The sequence below is a fragment of the Magallana gigas genome, chromosome 6 (assembly GCF_963853765.1).
Source record: "Magallana gigas chromosome 6, xbMagGiga1.1, whole genome shotgun sequence".
NCBI lineage: Eukaryota > Metazoa > Mollusca > Bivalvia > Ostreida > Ostreidae > Magallana > Magallana gigas.
In genome coordinates, this window is record NC_088858.1 from 38,059,367 (window position 1) to 38,078,183 (window position 18,817).

The 18,817-nt window shown below is 32.5% G+C and overlaps 1 protein-coding gene across 1 annotated transcript in view; it reads left to right on the forward strand.

Moving 5' to 3' along the window:
- Window positions 1-1,512: 1,512 nt before the first annotated feature.
- Window positions 1,513-18,817, forward strand: part of LOC136276432 (neurogenic locus notch homolog protein 2-like) — an 85,141-nt gene continuing 67,836 nt past the window's right edge. Inside the window, exons 1-4 of the mRNA XM_066088366.1 lie at window positions 1,513-1,655; window positions 2,820-3,136; window positions 16,075-16,224; window positions 16,546-16,687. Coding sequence (XP_065944438.1) covers window positions 1,533-1,655; window positions 2,820-3,136; window positions 16,075-16,224; window positions 16,546-16,687 — 732 coding nt within the window. The 5' untranslated portion in view covers window positions 1,513-1,532. The remainder of the gene's footprint in view (window positions 1,656-2,819; window positions 3,137-16,074; window positions 16,225-16,545; window positions 16,688-18,817) is intronic.

Below are 18,817 nucleotides of genomic sequence, written 5' to 3' on the forward strand. Positions count from 1 at the left end.
TGGTTTTTTTTTAAAATTTCCAGCTATTTTATATTTGTATACTTTTGATATCCGGTTATTTGTATAAAAAGCAAAAATTGTACACACAATTGAGTGATAAACAAATAACATTTTTAAAACACAATTTCTTGTGTTTTTAGTTACACCTATTGTGTTCTAGCCTCTTAGACCACAACTGAAGGAAATTATGACAAGACGACCCCTTTCAATTTGTTCCTTAACGTGCATGATGGTAAACTAAATATTGTTAATATCATTGCATCATTAGGGATGTTTACAAAGCCCCCTGACTTTTGATTTTAATCATGGTTGAGCCTTGCAAACGAGTTGTTGTCTTGTCTAAAGACGCAAATAGATATACCTGCTGTTTATATTGACAAGCCGAATATATAAGGTAATCTGACAGCGTTGCTATGAGGAGTTTCAGGATTAACGCGAAATCTTCATAAATCGTACCATGAAGTGAACTCTCTGTTTTCCATCATTCATTCTTAAAATCAAAAAAGGCAGATCACGTGTTATATTAAATATATATGATTATATGAATGATAAAAGTTTTTTTTACAATGATATGAAATTACAACTGGACATTACAAAAAACGAATATCTAGAAAAATAAATTCATTTTTTATAAGTTAGCCAAATCAATTCTAATTTTTTCAGAAAAGCTTTTGAAAAATGGGAAAAAATGATTATATTCCATAAATTACGTCAAAGACAAATTGATATACACCAAATCATAAAAGATAATAATAGAGTAAATTGCACACGTTGTGTTGATCCCCCCATACTCCGTGATTCTTTTGAAGATTAAAACAGACTTTAATGTTATTAAATGCATGAACACCTTTTTTGACATCATGATTTTTAACATACTGGGATACGGGATTAATTGTGACATGGAATACGGGTTTAATTCCACCGTATAAATTACCCTAACCACAATGGTTTCACAGAAGCACGACTCCCAACCCCCCGAGTGAATTATTGGAGAACCAAAGGAATTCACTAATAAATAATTTGAAGTCTTTAAAATCTATTTACTTTAAACTTGGACTAATCTTATCGAATTTTATCGTAGAACGCCTTTAAGGATTATCTGATTTGAATCTCTAGATTCATTGCACCAAAAACTGCTGATAATAAATAATCAATTGAAATTGTCTATAAAAATTGATTTACGAAGTCAAAAACAACAGTACGCATGATCTGAAGAATTATGTAAATATCAAATTGCCAAGTTTTGTTCATATACGGTACATCCCTTGTTAGATTCGAAGCAGTGGGAAATAAGGAATCGGTACGTATTACAAATGTTGGACAAAGAATAGAAAAGTACCTAAATATTAAGCATCATTTACATCTGTTTTGAAGGAAAAAGTGTCAGCTTAATTAATTTCAAAAGTAAATTATACTATTCACTGAATTGTTTAATCATCACGAAGTCAAATTTGCACCGTAGGTAAACTTATTCTTTCAATGGTAATTGTTTATTGTTTACTCAATATAGGTAAGTGCATGTCCGAGTGACAATGTCGCTACTATTGGTATTTTTCCTGAGCCTGAGCGGATGTTTGGCCGTAGATAATCCAATCTTTTATGGCGGATCCATGAGTTTTTCAACCTTCCATGACGACAGAGACAATACCGTCAAGGTAACAAAATGCATGTACTATTTTAACTCAAAGTTGCGGTAAGATTTTGTTTGTGAAATAAGATTTTTCTCATATTTTATTCAATTTGGCCAATAAGTCATATCTAGGAAGACCCACCTTTCTTGCTCTCGGTTGATATGAAGGTAGATCATGACAGTTTGTATCTTTTTTTGTCAAAATATATTATTCCCATCCTCTTAAAAGTATATTTTTTAGTATTTTCATGTAAAAGCAAATCTTCACATACTTGCTTTATTCACTCAGCATTTTCCCTCTAATATCTTAGAGTCAATTTGATTTCCATACCATTTACTCTGAATTACATAAAATTTACTCTGAATTACATAACATTTACTCTTATTCATATAATATATATAATATTTTTGTTATAAAATGGTCAATAAATATTCTATCAAATACTAGTAATCTTAATAAAATAGATACGAGAGAACAGATAAACAGAAAAAAACATTAATCTATGTAGGTGTGTAGGGAAATGTTGATTAATAACTAAATAATCTTTATAGGACATATTTATTCATGTACGATTATTATTTAAGAAGATAATTTATTTAATTGTAATAGTTTTATTGAATCATGCCATAAAGAATTTCAAAGAGTAAGCCTTTTAATAATATTTAATAATATTTTTGTATGATATTGTACGTATCTGCTTTGTATTTAAAACTTCGATTTCATCGTGTTAATTTATTTATAGATAAATGTCATTAATCAATAAAATTATTCTTAATTAACTTAATAAATGTAAATGTTTTGATATCATTCTAGAGAAAAAAAGCATTTTTCCAATGGGGAATTTTTTTAAGGATTAATCTCCTAACAGAAAACCTTATTTTCCTATAATATTCTCTGTTATTGATTAATATATTTTGACTGCAGATTGAAAAACAAAAAAACGTAGACCATGGTTTATCAAATTTTCACAATGCTTTGTTTTGAAATTCAAAATGTTTCTGTTTTTCAGAGTATAACTAAAGCACTGCAACAAACGTTCTTTCATTTCGAATAGTGTCAAATTTTTCTGTATCGCTGCATTTCTGCGGCGTCTTATTCAAAAGATCATAATAGTCACACGATCAATTAGTCTTTAAGTGGATAATTTATTCTTTTTTAAACATTGTGTTGTTTCCTTTGTCAATTTAGGTTCACCTGAAACTTCTGACAGGATGGAAGATTGGCACTGGACCATGCGGTAGATCTTGTCCTCGAAGTCGAACTAGAACAAGTACCATACAGTCAAGGAAAAACATGCTGGATGCAAAAGGTGATGGCTACTTTGGCAACTGGGAATTGGAAGGTAGCAAGTCTAGCGGTAACACATACGTTCAAAACTTAACGACAATTGTCAAAACAAACCTAACGGAACAAGTGAAAAGCGTGAATCCACGATTGGAATGGGAGCTCGACACTGCTGATCTCTTTGTACCTATTCCGGACCAGGTTCAATACGTGGATATAATGTAAGTTTATTATATCATAAGTTTTTTATCTTTAACTACTGATACAATGTATTATACTTAATTATACAGAAACACCCGCTCTGTATTATTTTTGGGGTGAGGGGGGGGGGGGGTGGTGTTGGTGAAACACACAAGTTGACTTCAAAGTAGAATGGTTTTCGCACACATATTTGGCATTTTAAATATTGATTCATTTACAATATATCGTTTTGTTAATTTTTAGAAAAATTGATATATGATGTATTCTTCATCTTTAAGTTTGCATTTCATTTATTTTCCTGTACTGACAGAATATAACGACAGAAGTGAATCAAAATTGGATATTAAACTATTCATTGTTTTGTACTTTGAGTTCAAATTTGAATTATAAAGCGAGACTTTGAACAAGCATATTTTTTATCAGTTAAAAGCCTTGCATAGATAAGTCTTCGATGGAAATATTTTTGTTTTTCAAGACTGTGCTATATGTTCCTTGAAACACGCTCTCAAATTTAAAAAATCCGAAAATGGCGGAACAGATTTACTTAATGTTGTACATTAACCTAATTGGGGGTATAATTAAGCCTAAGTCATTATGTGTTTGTAAACAATTTACGAGGGTTGTCCAAAAAGTTCGTGGACAATCGCGTTTTTGTCATTTAAATTGGGTTTGTATATTGTATATACATATTCTATATGTTATGTATATACATATTGTATACCTTCTTTATCATTAACTTTCAAACCAAACTAAAGTGGTTTTGAATTTTCCGTAGAAATAAACTAAAATTTTAATTCATCAAAAGGTCGTGAAATGTACGCACGGCCCAGCGTAAAATTTTTTCAAACTTTGTAATTGAGTTTTTAGATATGAATATTGAATTTTACAGTTTTTATGAAACATTTCAAAACTTCATTATCTTCTATTGTGATGAAGTCTGTATGGTGTCCGTATTTTCATACATCATATGAAGCTATTTTCATAACGACTCCAGTACTACTGTAAACGTATTTTATTTGGCGTGTACGATATTTGGCGGAAATTAGTTTTCGAACAAGTTGGCGTGGATTTGAATTAGCGTATTCCTGATATGACTATTCTTATACATGTAGGTATTGCATTTAGCGATGTACTTGATTTAGCTGAAGGCCACATTCCGCCAAAACCGCTAAATAGAATACACCGCTAAATGTAGTGCGTTTACAGTATTTTATAAAAGTCCACTAGGGGTTATTTGGAGTGTTATGATATTCAATTTATATAGGTCCTCGATATCTTTGTTCCAACATGTCCACACCTGGCGGGGGCCTAGCCACGGTGTTACCGGAATGTCCCCCCTCTACATGGGGAGTAGCGTCCCAGTCTCTATAAAAGAAGGAGGCAGAAAGCCAGCTTTCAGACGACTACTCTTTTATATAGATATAACAATTTAATATGACATTTTAACAACAAATATCAATATTAATTACAATAAAATTTATCAACATTTATATTCATTACAAAAATCTCTGAAAAAAAATATTAGTTGAACCCTCTGAATCTATTTACTATTGAGAATGTGCGCAAGCGTTATAATTTATCTTACCTGTATAAAAAGAGGAGGCAGAAAGACAGCTTCCAGACTACTACTAGTACTGGAAAGCTGAGTTTCCTGCACCCCCATTGTATACGCACGGACACTGCGCTACAACATTGTCCGCCTAATAAGTACATGCGATCAAGTGCATACCAATGATCTGACGCACCGTGGTCAGTAGTACATGTAGCATTTTATTTAGATTTCTGACCCGGCGTCGACAGGCTCATTACTGGACTTAATAACACATTTCTCCATGAACACAAATAAACATACGCTATCTATATAACGCATGAACTTTAACAATTTCGATAGAATCTCCGTTATGCTACTATTTTCAAACTATCAGAGGACTTTTAAAAGATATTACGGCAAGAACATGCCTTTAAGGGTGTTGTTTACTCAGGGTTTGAGTTCTCAAATTCGGATTGTTATAAAGTTCAATATCATGAGTAAAATTTGTTCTAAACACAAAAAGCAATTATGAAATGAATTATTATTGACATAACATTCGATATTTCTACTATACTATGGAATTAGGCCCAAACAAAAAAAGACTTTTAGCCAAACAGAGGAAATTCGAACTAAATTTTGCAGATTTTGTTTTCCGCTCAAACGTTTTCGGCAATACTCTAATATTAAAAGTTAAGATTTTATATATTATACAAATATTGACTGGGGTTGAGGGCAACATTGATTATATTAGCCCCCGAGGGACAAATTATTGCCTTACGCGAAGCGGAGGGCAATATCTTCGTCCCAAGGGGGTAATATAATCAATGTTGCCCGAAAAGACGGTCAACATTTGTTTTGTTATATGAAGAAACAAACCAAAATTTAAGAAAGTAATTGAAAACAGATCGCCGTAATTTTCTTAGCTCAACAAAGAATTTGCGAATCAATTTTGTGCAAAGTTTATTTCCAAAATATCCTCAGCATCAAACGGTCACTGGTGATATTCCGCCGCCCCTAAGAATTAACATAAAGATGTTCTACCTGATTTTACTTCACAGTAATTCGCACATCCTAATAACCTTTATGATAGCAAACCGTCGCATTGCGCGTCCGTTGTTTACTTTGCCTTGACTTATTGTCTAATATGACGTCACCTTGTTTTGGAGTCGCGAAGAGTTATTTACGTCACCGTTTACGAATCAACAAATCAGAGCGATTAATTGGAATATAGGGAATATCCTCTAGATATTATTCCTAGCCGGTCAATATTAGATAAAATATTAACCGGTCAATATTTTTCGGACGAGCTTATATTACAATTTTTGACTATTCGTCTATATAAAGTTATATAGTGAGAATATACTACTGGATATAACAATAGTCTTTGTTTTCCCTTGGACTGAAATGTAACATTTTCATTGGTTTAAACATAGCACGTGATTGCCTCATATATCTCTATATTTGTTCTGTGATAAATAATATTATACAAATGTAACCGAGCAGAAAGGAGGCAGATGGTGATTTCAGTCGATTTATTAAGTAGATGAATAAAGCATTGACCTATAAACAAAGAAATAATACATTAGACACAAAATAGAGTTTTACATGTACATTTATGAAATCTTTGACAATAAGCTACCGTTACTCCAGTATTCATTTATAATATAAAAACATGTTTTGTAACAATTTAACATTTGAACTTACAAACAAGTTTTAGAAAATACTATGACAAGTTTAATTGCAAAAATACGATAAAGTATAAACTTTGCAATTAAAATAAAATGCCCTAATCACTAACATGGTAGTAAAGAAATATATAAGTAACTAGATACGATCTCGTTACGAGTAACGAGTAGGTCTTCCTTGCGATTTCTGTTTTAAATCATACCATGAATAATCCATACAATTCTAGAATTATCCCCCCCCCTACTTTCAGATAATGTATACAAATCCATTATTACGTAATAAATGGGTGTGGCAATGAGTTTTCCAGATAGATATTGCTACAATTAACAACTTTGCTTTTATAATACATTACGAAATCTTAATCGTTTTTATGTAATTTGTAATAGACTTTACGAGTTTCTTGCTCCCCCCCCCCCAAAAAAAAAAAGGGACCAGCCCCTTTTTCTTGATTTCTTTGAAAAGGTCTTAAGAATATTAACAATTTTTGTTCTTACACCCATCTAAAATTTGATCATTTTTGAGATACAAATGTATGAATATTTTAGGGGCCAGCCCTCTAGATCCTTAATGGGGACAGAAATTCGTGCTTTGATAAGTGGAATCGATTTAAATCATCAATTCAAACATTTTCTCTTCTATGATGTCTAACAAAATATGTATACTTCTCTAGTTATATTGAGTCAAAGTTTAAGTACTCTGGCCCCTAAAAATCCCTAATTACGTAATAAATGGGCGTGGCAATAATTTTTTCTAATAGATATTGGAACATCAACAACTTTGCTTCTATAATGCATTACAAAATCTTTATCGTTTTTAAGTTATTTGTAATAGGGTTAACGAGTGCCTTGGCCCCTAATTTAAGGGGCCAGCCCCTTTTTCTTGATTTGTTTGAAAAGGTCTTGAAAATACAAATATTTTTTGTTCTTACACCCATGTAATATTGTTGATCATTTCTGAGATACAAATGTTTGAATATTTTAGGGGCCAGCCCTCTAGATCCTTAATGGCGACGGAAATTCGTGTTTTGATAAGTGGAATCGATTTAAATCATAAATTCAAACATTTTCTCTTCTATGATGTCTAACAAAATATTTCTACTTTTCTAGTTATTTTTCGTCAAAGTTTAAGTACTGTGGCCCCTAGAAATCCCTAATTACGTAATAAATGGGCGTGGCAATGATTTTTCCTAATAGATATTGGTACGATCAACAACTTTGCTTCTATAATGCATTACAAAATCTTTATCGTTTTTAAGTTAATTGTAATAGAGTTTAAGAGTGCCTTGGCCCCTAAAAAAAGGGGCCAGCCCCTTTTTCTTGATTTTATACGAAAGGTCTCATGAATACTAACATTTTTTGTTCTTACATCCATCTAAAATTGTTGATCACTTTTGAGATACAAATGATTGAATATTTTAGGGGCCAGCCCTCTAGATCCTTAATGGGGACAGAAATGCGTGTTTTGATAAGTGGAATCAATTTGAATCATTTATTCAAACATTTTCTCTTCTATGATGTCTAACAAAATATGTATACTTCTCTAGTTATTTTTCGTCAAAGTTTAAGTACTTTGGCCCCTAAAAATCCCTAATTACGTAATAAATGGGCGTGGCAATGTTTTTTTCCTAAAAGATATTGGTACGATCAACAACTTTGCTTCTATAATGCATTACAAAATCTTTATCGTTTTTATGTTATTTGTAATAGAGTTTATGAGTGTCTTGGCCCCTAATTTAAGGGGCCAGCCCCTATTTCTTGATTTTGTTGAAAAGAACTTTTGATTATCTACCACTTTTGTTATATATGTTTTGACAAAATATCAACTCATAAAAAGATACAGATCAAAACGTATGAAAAATTTGATTCGAAATTCGTACTTAATTTTCGAGCCTAGGCGAGCTCATAGAAATGGCGCCACTGGCGCCAAAAAACTACATTGTGCACAACTTCAACCTATGGTCTACCTATCCTGAAAATTTCATATTCCTATCTCTGATAGTCTCTGAGTTTATGTCTGCACAAAATGGGTCGTAAAAACTGACAAAATCGGCCGTAAATCGGAACCGGAAGTGCCAATTTCAAAATTTCAAAAAACTTCTAGAATTATGACCACTGGCTATCATCTGAGAAAAAATGGTCGAAATCGGCCGAATAGTTTTCGAGAAATCGCGTGCACAAAATTCGTGGAAAATAATAATAATAATAATAATAATAACTAGATACGATCTCGTTACGAGTAACGAGTAGGTCTTCCGTTCAATTTTTAAACGATACGATTAAAATATCAATAAAATTTCTGAATTCCACCTCAAACACTCCCTTTCAGATAATGTATACGATTGTCAATATCCTTTAAAATGCAAAACAAAGTGTTTTGCTTTTTCACATTTTGCATATTAAAGATTTAAGAGTTTAGTCCCCTAAAATCAATAATTACGTCATCAATGGGTGTGGCAATGCGTTTTACAAACTGATATAGTTATGATCAACAACTTTGTTTCTGTAATGCATAATAAAATCTTTATGGTTTTTAAGGTATATGAAAAAGACTTTACGAGTGGCTTGGCCCCTAATTTAAGGGTCCAGCCCCTTTTTCTTGAATTCGGTCGAAAGGTCTCACAAATTCTAACATTTTTTGTTATTACACGTATCTAAAATTGTTGATCATATTTGAGTTACAAATGATTGAATATTTAAGGGGCCAGCCCTCTAGATCCTTAATGGGGACAGATGTTGGTGTTTTGATTGAAGGAATCGATTAGAATTATCAACGCAAGCATTTTCTCTTTTACAAAGCTTAACAAAATATGCCTCCTTCTCTAGATATATTGTCTCAAAGTTTAAGTACTTTGGCCCCTAAAAATCCCTAATTACGTAATAAATGGGCGTGGCAATGATTTTTCCTGATAGATATTGTTACGATCAACAACTTTGCTTCTATAATGCATTACGAAATCTTTATCATTTTTAAGTTATCTGTAATAGAGTTAACGAGTGTCTTGGCCCCTAATTTAAGGGGCCAGCCCCTTTTTCTTGAATTCAATCGTAAGGTCTTACAAATTCTAACATTTTTTGTTCTTACATCTATTAAAAATTGTTTATCATTTTTGAGATACAAATGTTTGAATATTTAAGGGGCCAGCCCTCTAGATCCCTAATGGGGACGGAAATTCGTGTTGTGATAAGTGGAATCGATTTAAATCATAAATTCAAACATTTTCTCTTCTACGATGTCTAACAAAATATTTTTACTTTTCTAGTTATATTGCGTCAAAGTTTAAATACTCTGGCCCCTAAAAATCCCTAATTACGTAATAAATGGGCGTGGCAATGATTTTTTCTAATAGATATTGGTACGATCAACAACTTTGCTTCTATAATGCATTACAAAATCTTTATCGTTTTTAAGTTATTTATATTAGAGTTTATAAGTGTTTTGGCCCCTAAATAAAGGGGCCAGCCCCTTTTTTTTAAATTTGTTGGAAAGAACTTTTGATTATCTACCACTTTTGTTATATATGTCTTAACAAAATATTAACTGATAAAAAGATACAGATCAAAATGTATGAAGTTTTTGATGCAAAATTCGTATCCAATTTTCGAGCCTAGGCGAGCTCAAAGGAATGGCGCCACTGGCGCAAAAAAAATACGTTCGGCACATCTTCAAACTATGGTCTACCTATCCTGAAAATTTCATATTTATATCTCTTATAGTCTCTGAGATTATGTCTGCACAAAATGGGTCGTAAAAACTTACAAAATCGGCCGTAAATCGGAACCGGAAGTGACGATTTCAAAATTTCAAAAAACTTCTAGAATTATGACCACTGGCAATCATCTGTGAAAAAATGGTTGAAATTGGCCGAATAGTTTTCGAGATATCGCGTGCACAAATTTTGTGGAAAAAAAAAATAATAATAATAATAATAAACAGTACGAAAACAATAAGGTCTTCCGTTGGAAACGGAAGACCTTAATAATAAGAAACAGTACGAAAACAATAAGGTCTTCCGTTGGAAACGGAAGACCTTGAATATAATATTAACATACCACAAGATGCAGCAGATATACGCTGGATTGACTGACGATGTTGAAAATGAAATACTGCCTAATTTTACTTAATTTGAACGGTTACTTATATCAAATAGAGAATTAAATTTATTGGATAATGAAAATAAGAAAGACCAATGAAATTAGAGAACCAATGAAAAACGAAAGACTTTACTCAGCCAACTCAATCCAGTTGCGCAGTGTAACTGGCGGTTATTTAAAATTTAAGACTGTGTTTAACAAATACGGATAATAAAATAGATAAAACGAATAAATACATATAGAAATATGTTTGATACTATCACACAAATATTGACTGGGGTTGAGGGCAACATTGATTATATAAGCCCCCGAGGGACGAAATATTGCCCGATGCGAAGCGGAGGGCAATACTTTCGTCCCAAGGGGGCTAATATAATCAATGTTGCCCGAAAACACAGTCAACATTTGTTTCGTTATATGAAGAAACAAACCAAAATTAAGAAAGTAATTGAAAACAGATCGCCGTACTTTTCTCGGCTCAACAAAGAATTCACGAATTCATTCTGTGCAAAGTTTATTTCCAAAATATCCTCAGCATCAAACGGTCACTGGTGATATTCCGCCGCCCCTAAGAATTAACATAAAGATGTTAAACATTGTAAATAAACATAGGTGAAGCAAAGATTTTGAAAGAGTATTTGAAAGGTGAGATTGAAAATTTTGAAGAGTTTAAATGAGTTAAATTGGACGAGATGTAAGGCATCTTGTACATGGCTTTGCGAAGATCATTGCTATTTGTGAATAAATATGTCGCTTGATAGTCCTCGAGTAAACAAAACACTTATTAGGTTAGTTACTGACTCACTACGGAAATATATTGGGTTGAAAGTAATTGAAAACAGATCGCCGTACTTTTCTCGGCTCAACAAAGAATTCACGAATTCATTCTGTGCAAAGTTTATTTCCTTACTTTACTTTTTGCTTCTTTACTTCGCCTCGCCATCTATGAGATTGATCAACCCAATATATTTCCGTAGTGAGTCAGTAACTAACCTAATAAATAATATTATGATTTTGCATATTTTCTGTTGAATTTACCTAATTTATTAAAATAATTGTATGGCACGAATTACAAAAATATTGAAAAATGCTTAAAAACGATGAAAGACACCATATCTCAAAATTTTGATCATTAAAAAAAACTAAAACTGAACTTTATTTATTTTACAACGATTGATAAGCAAGTTTTACAACTTATACTAATATCTCTCGTTGGCACGGATGTTAGCGCGAGGGGGTCATTGGTGTGGGAAGAAGCCGGAGTACCCGGAGAGAACCCACGTGTCCAAGCGGGCGACCGCCATACCCTATCACATACAACCACTGTCGATCACGGGTATCGAACTTGGCCTGCATCAAATTGTGTCGACTGAGGTAAAACACCGATGATAACAAAACAAACGATGGAGAAAACAGGAAAATATCGAAATAGTTCAAGTTTACTTATGCACAAGTGACACAAGAGAAATTTTGATGGAGTATGCGAGTGTTCGCTCAGACCAAACGGTGAGTGCGGCACATTACTCTTAGGTAAGCCCAGGACTACGACGTTATAGAAACGTCGTTATAATTTTAAAAATGATTTAATGCTTATATTTAAATTTTATTAACTTTTTGTCTGTCTGCAAATGTGGTTTATACCTTAAAATTCGTATTTCATTCTAAGGGTAAAATGATATTGATAGAAGAGCCACTGGAACAGCCTCAAGCGTAAACTTTAATTTTTGCTGGTGACGTTGCAGTTTACGGCGTTCAGCGTTTGTGACGTCATAGTAAAACTCGTCATTTTAACCTTTGAGTACCATGTATGTGTTACACGCAGTACAGTTAAGGCGGTCAATAAAAATACGGGCAAATTTCTGTGATGAAAACACGTATACTTTAGTTAAACTGGCATGTCCTTTTTAAAATCAATAACAGTCACTCAAATGCAATATATTTCTAAAATATATAATAACAGTACAATATTTTATGTTCATAGTGGTCACGTGATATGGCAGTCGCATGGTACAAGCAGATGTATTTGTGGTTTTGAGGTCATTTAAAAAATTCAATATTGCAAGGGCATAATCATGCCAAAATTCACAACTGAATTATGAAATAACTTGATGTTATATCGTAGATTTTGAAAAACGGTGCGAACTTTTTAAGATAAGAATATTTGTTAGTAGAAACCGTAATTTATAATGCATATGTTAAATAATTTTGAAGGTCACGGGGTTAATTTCATTAAAAAATAATTAATTTGTAAGATTTTACAAGGATCGTAGAAGTTTTTAAGTTACATAGCATATTTCAAATGCACATGTAAAAGTTTGTCGGGATCAGGTAAGTGTATGCCCTTGCAATTAAGTGATTTATTTAGGTACTCGGATTTTAGATATACGATATTTTATACAAAACCGAGGTGGCTTCTTTATACGATGCATACTTTTAACAAAATGAAAATAAGACTATATAGGTAGCATTCTACTAATGATAATTTTAAACAAAATATTCATTTATACTTTTCCGTTAATGTATGGCATTTATTTTTCTTCGCTATAAAACTGCACGATAGCCTTCAATGATTTAACTTAATGCGTCATTTTGAAGCATATGACGTCATATTTTGTAGTACAGCGAGAAAGACATCTCGCTTATTTTTCAGTGTGTACGATATAACGGACATCAAAATTGTAAGTAATAGCATTTGTTGTTTTTAATTAAAAGATTAGTATAAGTTAATTTTACTAATAAATAGATTAATAAGTACTTTCGAGGTTTGTAATATACTGTGATGTCATAATGCACATTTCCCGTACTTTTTGTTTGAACGGAGTTTATTGACAGCCTTAACTGTGCTGCGCAGTGTTATATTTGCATTTCCATTGTTCTTTCCCACTGTAAGCCCATACGGAGGAGCTGCAATTATTTCTCTATAATCGCAATTGCTCTGTCAGTATACTATGACGTCATAAAGGTGTAACGTTATATATACTTTTCCATGACGACATATAGATTTAAACCACTATACGATACATCATGTGCTTTTCTCCAACTCGATTAAAATTGACGTATTTACATGTAATATTAAAACATGTTTTTGATAACATTTTAAAGGAATTACTGTTATAACACATCATTGATTCTGTTAACAAATCTATGTGAATTAAAAAGATACATTACAGTCTGAATGTTTACTTTTGATGTAATAGCTAAATGTCAGGTCTAGGCTAATATAGGGTATTTGCGAGTGGTAAAATGCAAATATAAGTAATAAACAACGATTATTTAGTGAACATGGCGTTATGAATAGCAACTGCTCTGCTGGCATATTTTCCATGATGCGCTAGCGTGCATCATGGAATATGCCAACAGAGCAATTGCTATTCATAACGCCATGTTCACTAAATAACGTTGTTTATTTCTTAAATATTTACATTCCACATATTTTTTGCTTATAAAGTGTGTTGAAAGCTACGGCAGTTATAACACTGTAATGCACACAGGGTACTCAAAGGTTAAAATGACGAGTTTTATTATGACGTCACAAACGTCGAACGCTGTTAACTGCAACGTCACAAGTGAAAATCAAAGTTCACGCTTGCGGCTGTTACTGTGGCTCTTCCATTAATATGAACTTACCCTTAGGATAAAATAGGAATTTTAAGGTATAAATCACATTTGCAGACAAGGCAAGAAGTAAGAAAAATGTAAATATAAGCATTAAATCATGATTTTTTGAAGTATACAGTCTCATAACTGCAGCGATGTGTCCATACAAATTTTCATAACGCGTTACTCAATATGTATGCACACACCGCTGCAGTTATGAGACTGTATACTTAAAAAAAATCATGATTCAATGCTATGATAACTGCTGTAGCTTTCAACACACTTCACAAGCAATTCCAAAATTGAAGATAGCTTTTTTTTTTTTTTATGTCACATTGAAATTGAGATGGATACATTTAGCTTTTAACTTTCAAGTAGCCTACAGTCATAAATCTGAGAGCTATGTAGACTTTTTAGCTGCGTGGTCCGATTTTAAATAAAATATTATAGACGCTTTAAAACCATGGTTTTGTTTACTAGCAGTAGTATGATAATAGACATTGCTGATATTTTACCGGTTAATTAAGCCATAATTCAAAGAGAAAATTGTATTTATGTGCAGCATAAAGGAATTTATACCATCTCGAATATTTTTGTAGCTTATATATTGTTTTGTTATTTGTCCGGATTATCATTAACTGTTAAGTATTCGATTTTTCATTTTTAGTTTCCGGTATTTATTGAGCCACATACATTAAGTTGTTTACTGCTCGGCATTTAGTAGTTCACACAAGCATGCTTTAATTTACTAAGGAAAAAATTGTTGACCCACCTCCTCCCCTTTCAACCGCCAATATTTTATATGTCAAGTTTATATCTTTCTTTGTTCAACTTACTTTGTTGTAATATAAAATCCTCTTTTTCATCTCTGTTTTATTTGTAGTACTCTTTGAAACCATCTTTGTTTTAGGTTTTTGGCATTTTTTACACATAAATACCCCCATCTTTTTTGCCATTTCTAGTCAATTATATGTTGTATATGCTTTCATATCCATTATTTTGTGATATGCCAAAGAAGACATGGGTGGTTTGTTATTTTTTACTTTTTATTGGTAGCAGATGCTGTATAATTTTTTCTACCAAGTGTGACCATTGTGTAATAAAAATTTTCAATACTTTGGCATTTTTTAATAAATGTTATTTTTCAACATAATCTGTTTTAAGTTTTATATTTGCAAAAAACATAGCAGAGTAGACTCATGGAGAATTTGGGAGATGCAATATAAAGAGGATGGTATAATTATATTTAAAGTTTGTTCACTAAACAAACTTCACATAAAAGGATTATTTTGCCGCTTAGTAATAATACCCCGACATATGAATGTATTACGACTTGACATTCGCTATGAATAAAGGAAATAAGCTTTCAAAATCTAAAGTAAACCTGTGTACCTTTTTTTACTATCTTTCTGAAGTTTGTTTTGTTTATAATAGATGCATGATATGCGTGTTGAATAAACCCAATCAATCGGATCCGAAACCAATTCCTTTTCTTATCAAGCCCATGATGCATTTGCCAAGAGTTTTTGTGTTCCTATACAGAATTGTTTTTATTTGCTTTAAATATTTAAACATTTAGAAAAAACCGCTTCTGCCATTAATAGGTGAATGTCTATAACTTTCTAAGATAATTGAGTTGTAAAGATAATTATTCAATACGATAAAAGCCTAAAAATCGACGAGGCACATTTACGATTTTTTCACAATTTCACATCAATCCTCCAAAGGGGTAAAAGACAATTGCAAGCGGATCCGTCCCAAATTAAATATAAAAGTGGCGGATTGTAAAAACTTTGCTAAAATGATACATAACAGGACATCGTTATTTTAATATAGACATTTGTGAAGGAATCCGTAGTTTTTTATGAACATTTTACGAGGCATAAGAACATATGTAGAAAAAACATTTTTGTAATTATTTAATACAAAATCTTTGTTCTTTTGTGTTGATGTCATATCGTGTATTTAAAGTTGAAATTTTCTTAATGTAATAGTTTTTCCTCTTGGCGTTAAACTGTAAATTTAACAAGAGACTCGATTAATCGAATTGCAGTTATGAAGGACATTCTTGGTTGGAACTTACTGTAAACAAACTGACAATGGGACCGCCATGGCACTTACAAGTAAAGGTTAACCCGCGCAAAAGAAGTGATACACTTCGCCCTAATAGAAGTCCGATAGTTCAAATGAAACCATTTTTTAAGTAAGTTGTTCTCTTTCTACTTATCTGAGACTACATTGTTGATGTTCATATTATATATCATTTTATATTTTATCATTAAAAAAAATAAACATTAGAATATAAATACTGATCTACACGTAAATGCAAAATAAGCGTTTTCAGAACCTTCTACATTGTCTGAAAAAATAATTTACAGAATTTTGATAGTTTATAAATTGCCATCTCTCTATCACCAAAAAGAACTCTTAAACAAATAGACAATCAATAAAACACTCAGAGGAGATACTTTGGAAAATCTATATACACCTTCAATTACAGAATTTAATATCTTTTTTAATACAGACTTGGCATGAACAAGACATATGCCATTTCACTCATTGCAATGGATGAAGATGATGACGCAATAAAGTGTCGCTCCTCTCAGTATGTAGAAGCTGGGCCAACACTCACAAGCCATAGATTTCGCAATGCTATTGTAGATGCTGTGAGTATATTCAGCACCCTGCTATAAATGAATCTTTTGTTTAAAACTATCTTAATCTGTGTATTATTTAAATAGATTCATCATTTTTCACATGCACTTGAAGCAGAGCTGTACACAAATCCTTTTCAATAAATAAGCTGCATGAACTCAACTAGCAATGGTTTCTCCCATTTTGACTGTGAACATTGAATTGAATTTTCATAAAGACGTAAAGCCAATATAAATAGTTTCTGTTTGGCATATCACCATATAAAATAAGATACACTAACTAACCACATTAGTTACATATACATGGGTGCACCTGCTTTTAAACGATTTTATAGTCATTTATAGTCATATTATTGTAGATGCCATGAAATTTTTTTTCTTGCAGCATAAATTGGGGGTAAAATCTCATCACCTAAAAAAGTTCAAGAAAATTATTCTAAGATTTTTCCAACATTTTGAACTGCTAGATATGTTGCCACCTTCCTGCTCCAGACTACGGCGGCGTGGAAGGGCCAAATGAAAATATAAATAAATCTGATTTGTTTGGACAAATTAGGATTTGTTCGGACGAAAAGTTATTTGTTTGGATGAATAAGTTAATTGTTAGGACGAATTACTATTTGTTCGGATGAATTAGTATTTGTTCGGACGAAATAGCTATTTGATCGGACGAATAAGTTAATTGTTATGGCCGGACGAATTAGGATTTGTTTGGACGAATTAGTTATTTGTTCTGTCGAATTAGCTATTTGTTTAGACGATTTAGTTATTTTTTCGGATGAATAAATTCGGACGAGAGAGAGAGAGAGAGAGAGAGAGAGAGATTTCATAATCATGGATACGCAGATGTCAAAAGTCTTAATCACTTTACGAAATTTTACGCAAATCCAGAAATGTTCCTGCTGGTGGTGGTGGTGGGGGGGGGGGGGGGGCAGGTTGGGGACTGAAAGATAATTTTGTTTGCCCCCCCCCCCCTTATCGACCAGCCTTTAGATGCCAATGGAGATGCCCATTCTAGCCAACGCAGGTTTTTCTTAAGTAACTTAGTAACTAAAAGCAAATTTCGCGCTATACTATGACAAATTATATTACACCCATCTTTTACTGTTTTATCGACATGAAAAAATTGTGAGTGATTTTGAGACTTGGGCTTAGGCATATATTCTAGTAGCAAAATATGTCGTTATTATATAAATACTATGGCGTCGAAAGATATCTAATATTGGGGCAGCGCATTTGATCAATAAGTTTTTTTTTTGGGGGGGGGGGGGATCGGATTTAAGTAGTTATTCTACAGCATGTCAAATTATTAAGGTCTTCCGTTTCCAACGGAAGACCTTGTACTGATTCTGTTGGAAATTCTTCATTATTATTTTTCTTCTTCTTTTTCTTCTAGACGTTTCTTTAAACTGTAATAGCTCGCTTGTTTGTCATTAGATTTTATTCAAATTTTCAGGGTTTATTGGAAATGATAATAGCTTACTATAGCACAAAATATTGTGAAATCACTACTTCCGGTTTTGAGTTATTCCCCTTTGAATATTTTTTTAGTGGGTCTCGTGTACCTGCAAAGGCTCCGAGTTCATCCGTAGCAAGTAGTTTTAATTTACAAATTTTTAATGTAGACATCTTGAACGTTGTCCTCGTAGTTTTACATCTTTGATTTACCCACGTTTACTTCTTAAAAAATTACATCGAAATTTATGTTTTAAAAAATGTTAAATTTTGCTTATATCTTTGCTCAATAACTTTTTAGTTGTAAATTTTGTCTAGTCACATGTAGAACAAAAGTTGTGCAGAATATTACGAGCTTTCATTTGATACCATAAAAAAGGGGCTAGCCCCTAAAATAAGGGGTCTAGATCCCTTAAAAGTCTTTGACTCATACTTCTAAAACGGTAAATTTTTCGATATGGGCGTCGCTGCAAAAAATGTTGTTTGTGACTTTATTGATCTCATAAAACTGTTTTTGTGTTCGGGTATTGCATAATATGAGAGTAAAAAGTAATACCTGTTGACCAGTACTGGAGGCAATCATGCCAAGTTTACGAAACGCGGCCGAGAAAATCGGTCACCATGGTCGCGGCTGGGCTACCTAGCGGTCAGCGGTTATCTAATACACGAGAGTTGCGTCTCTCAAAT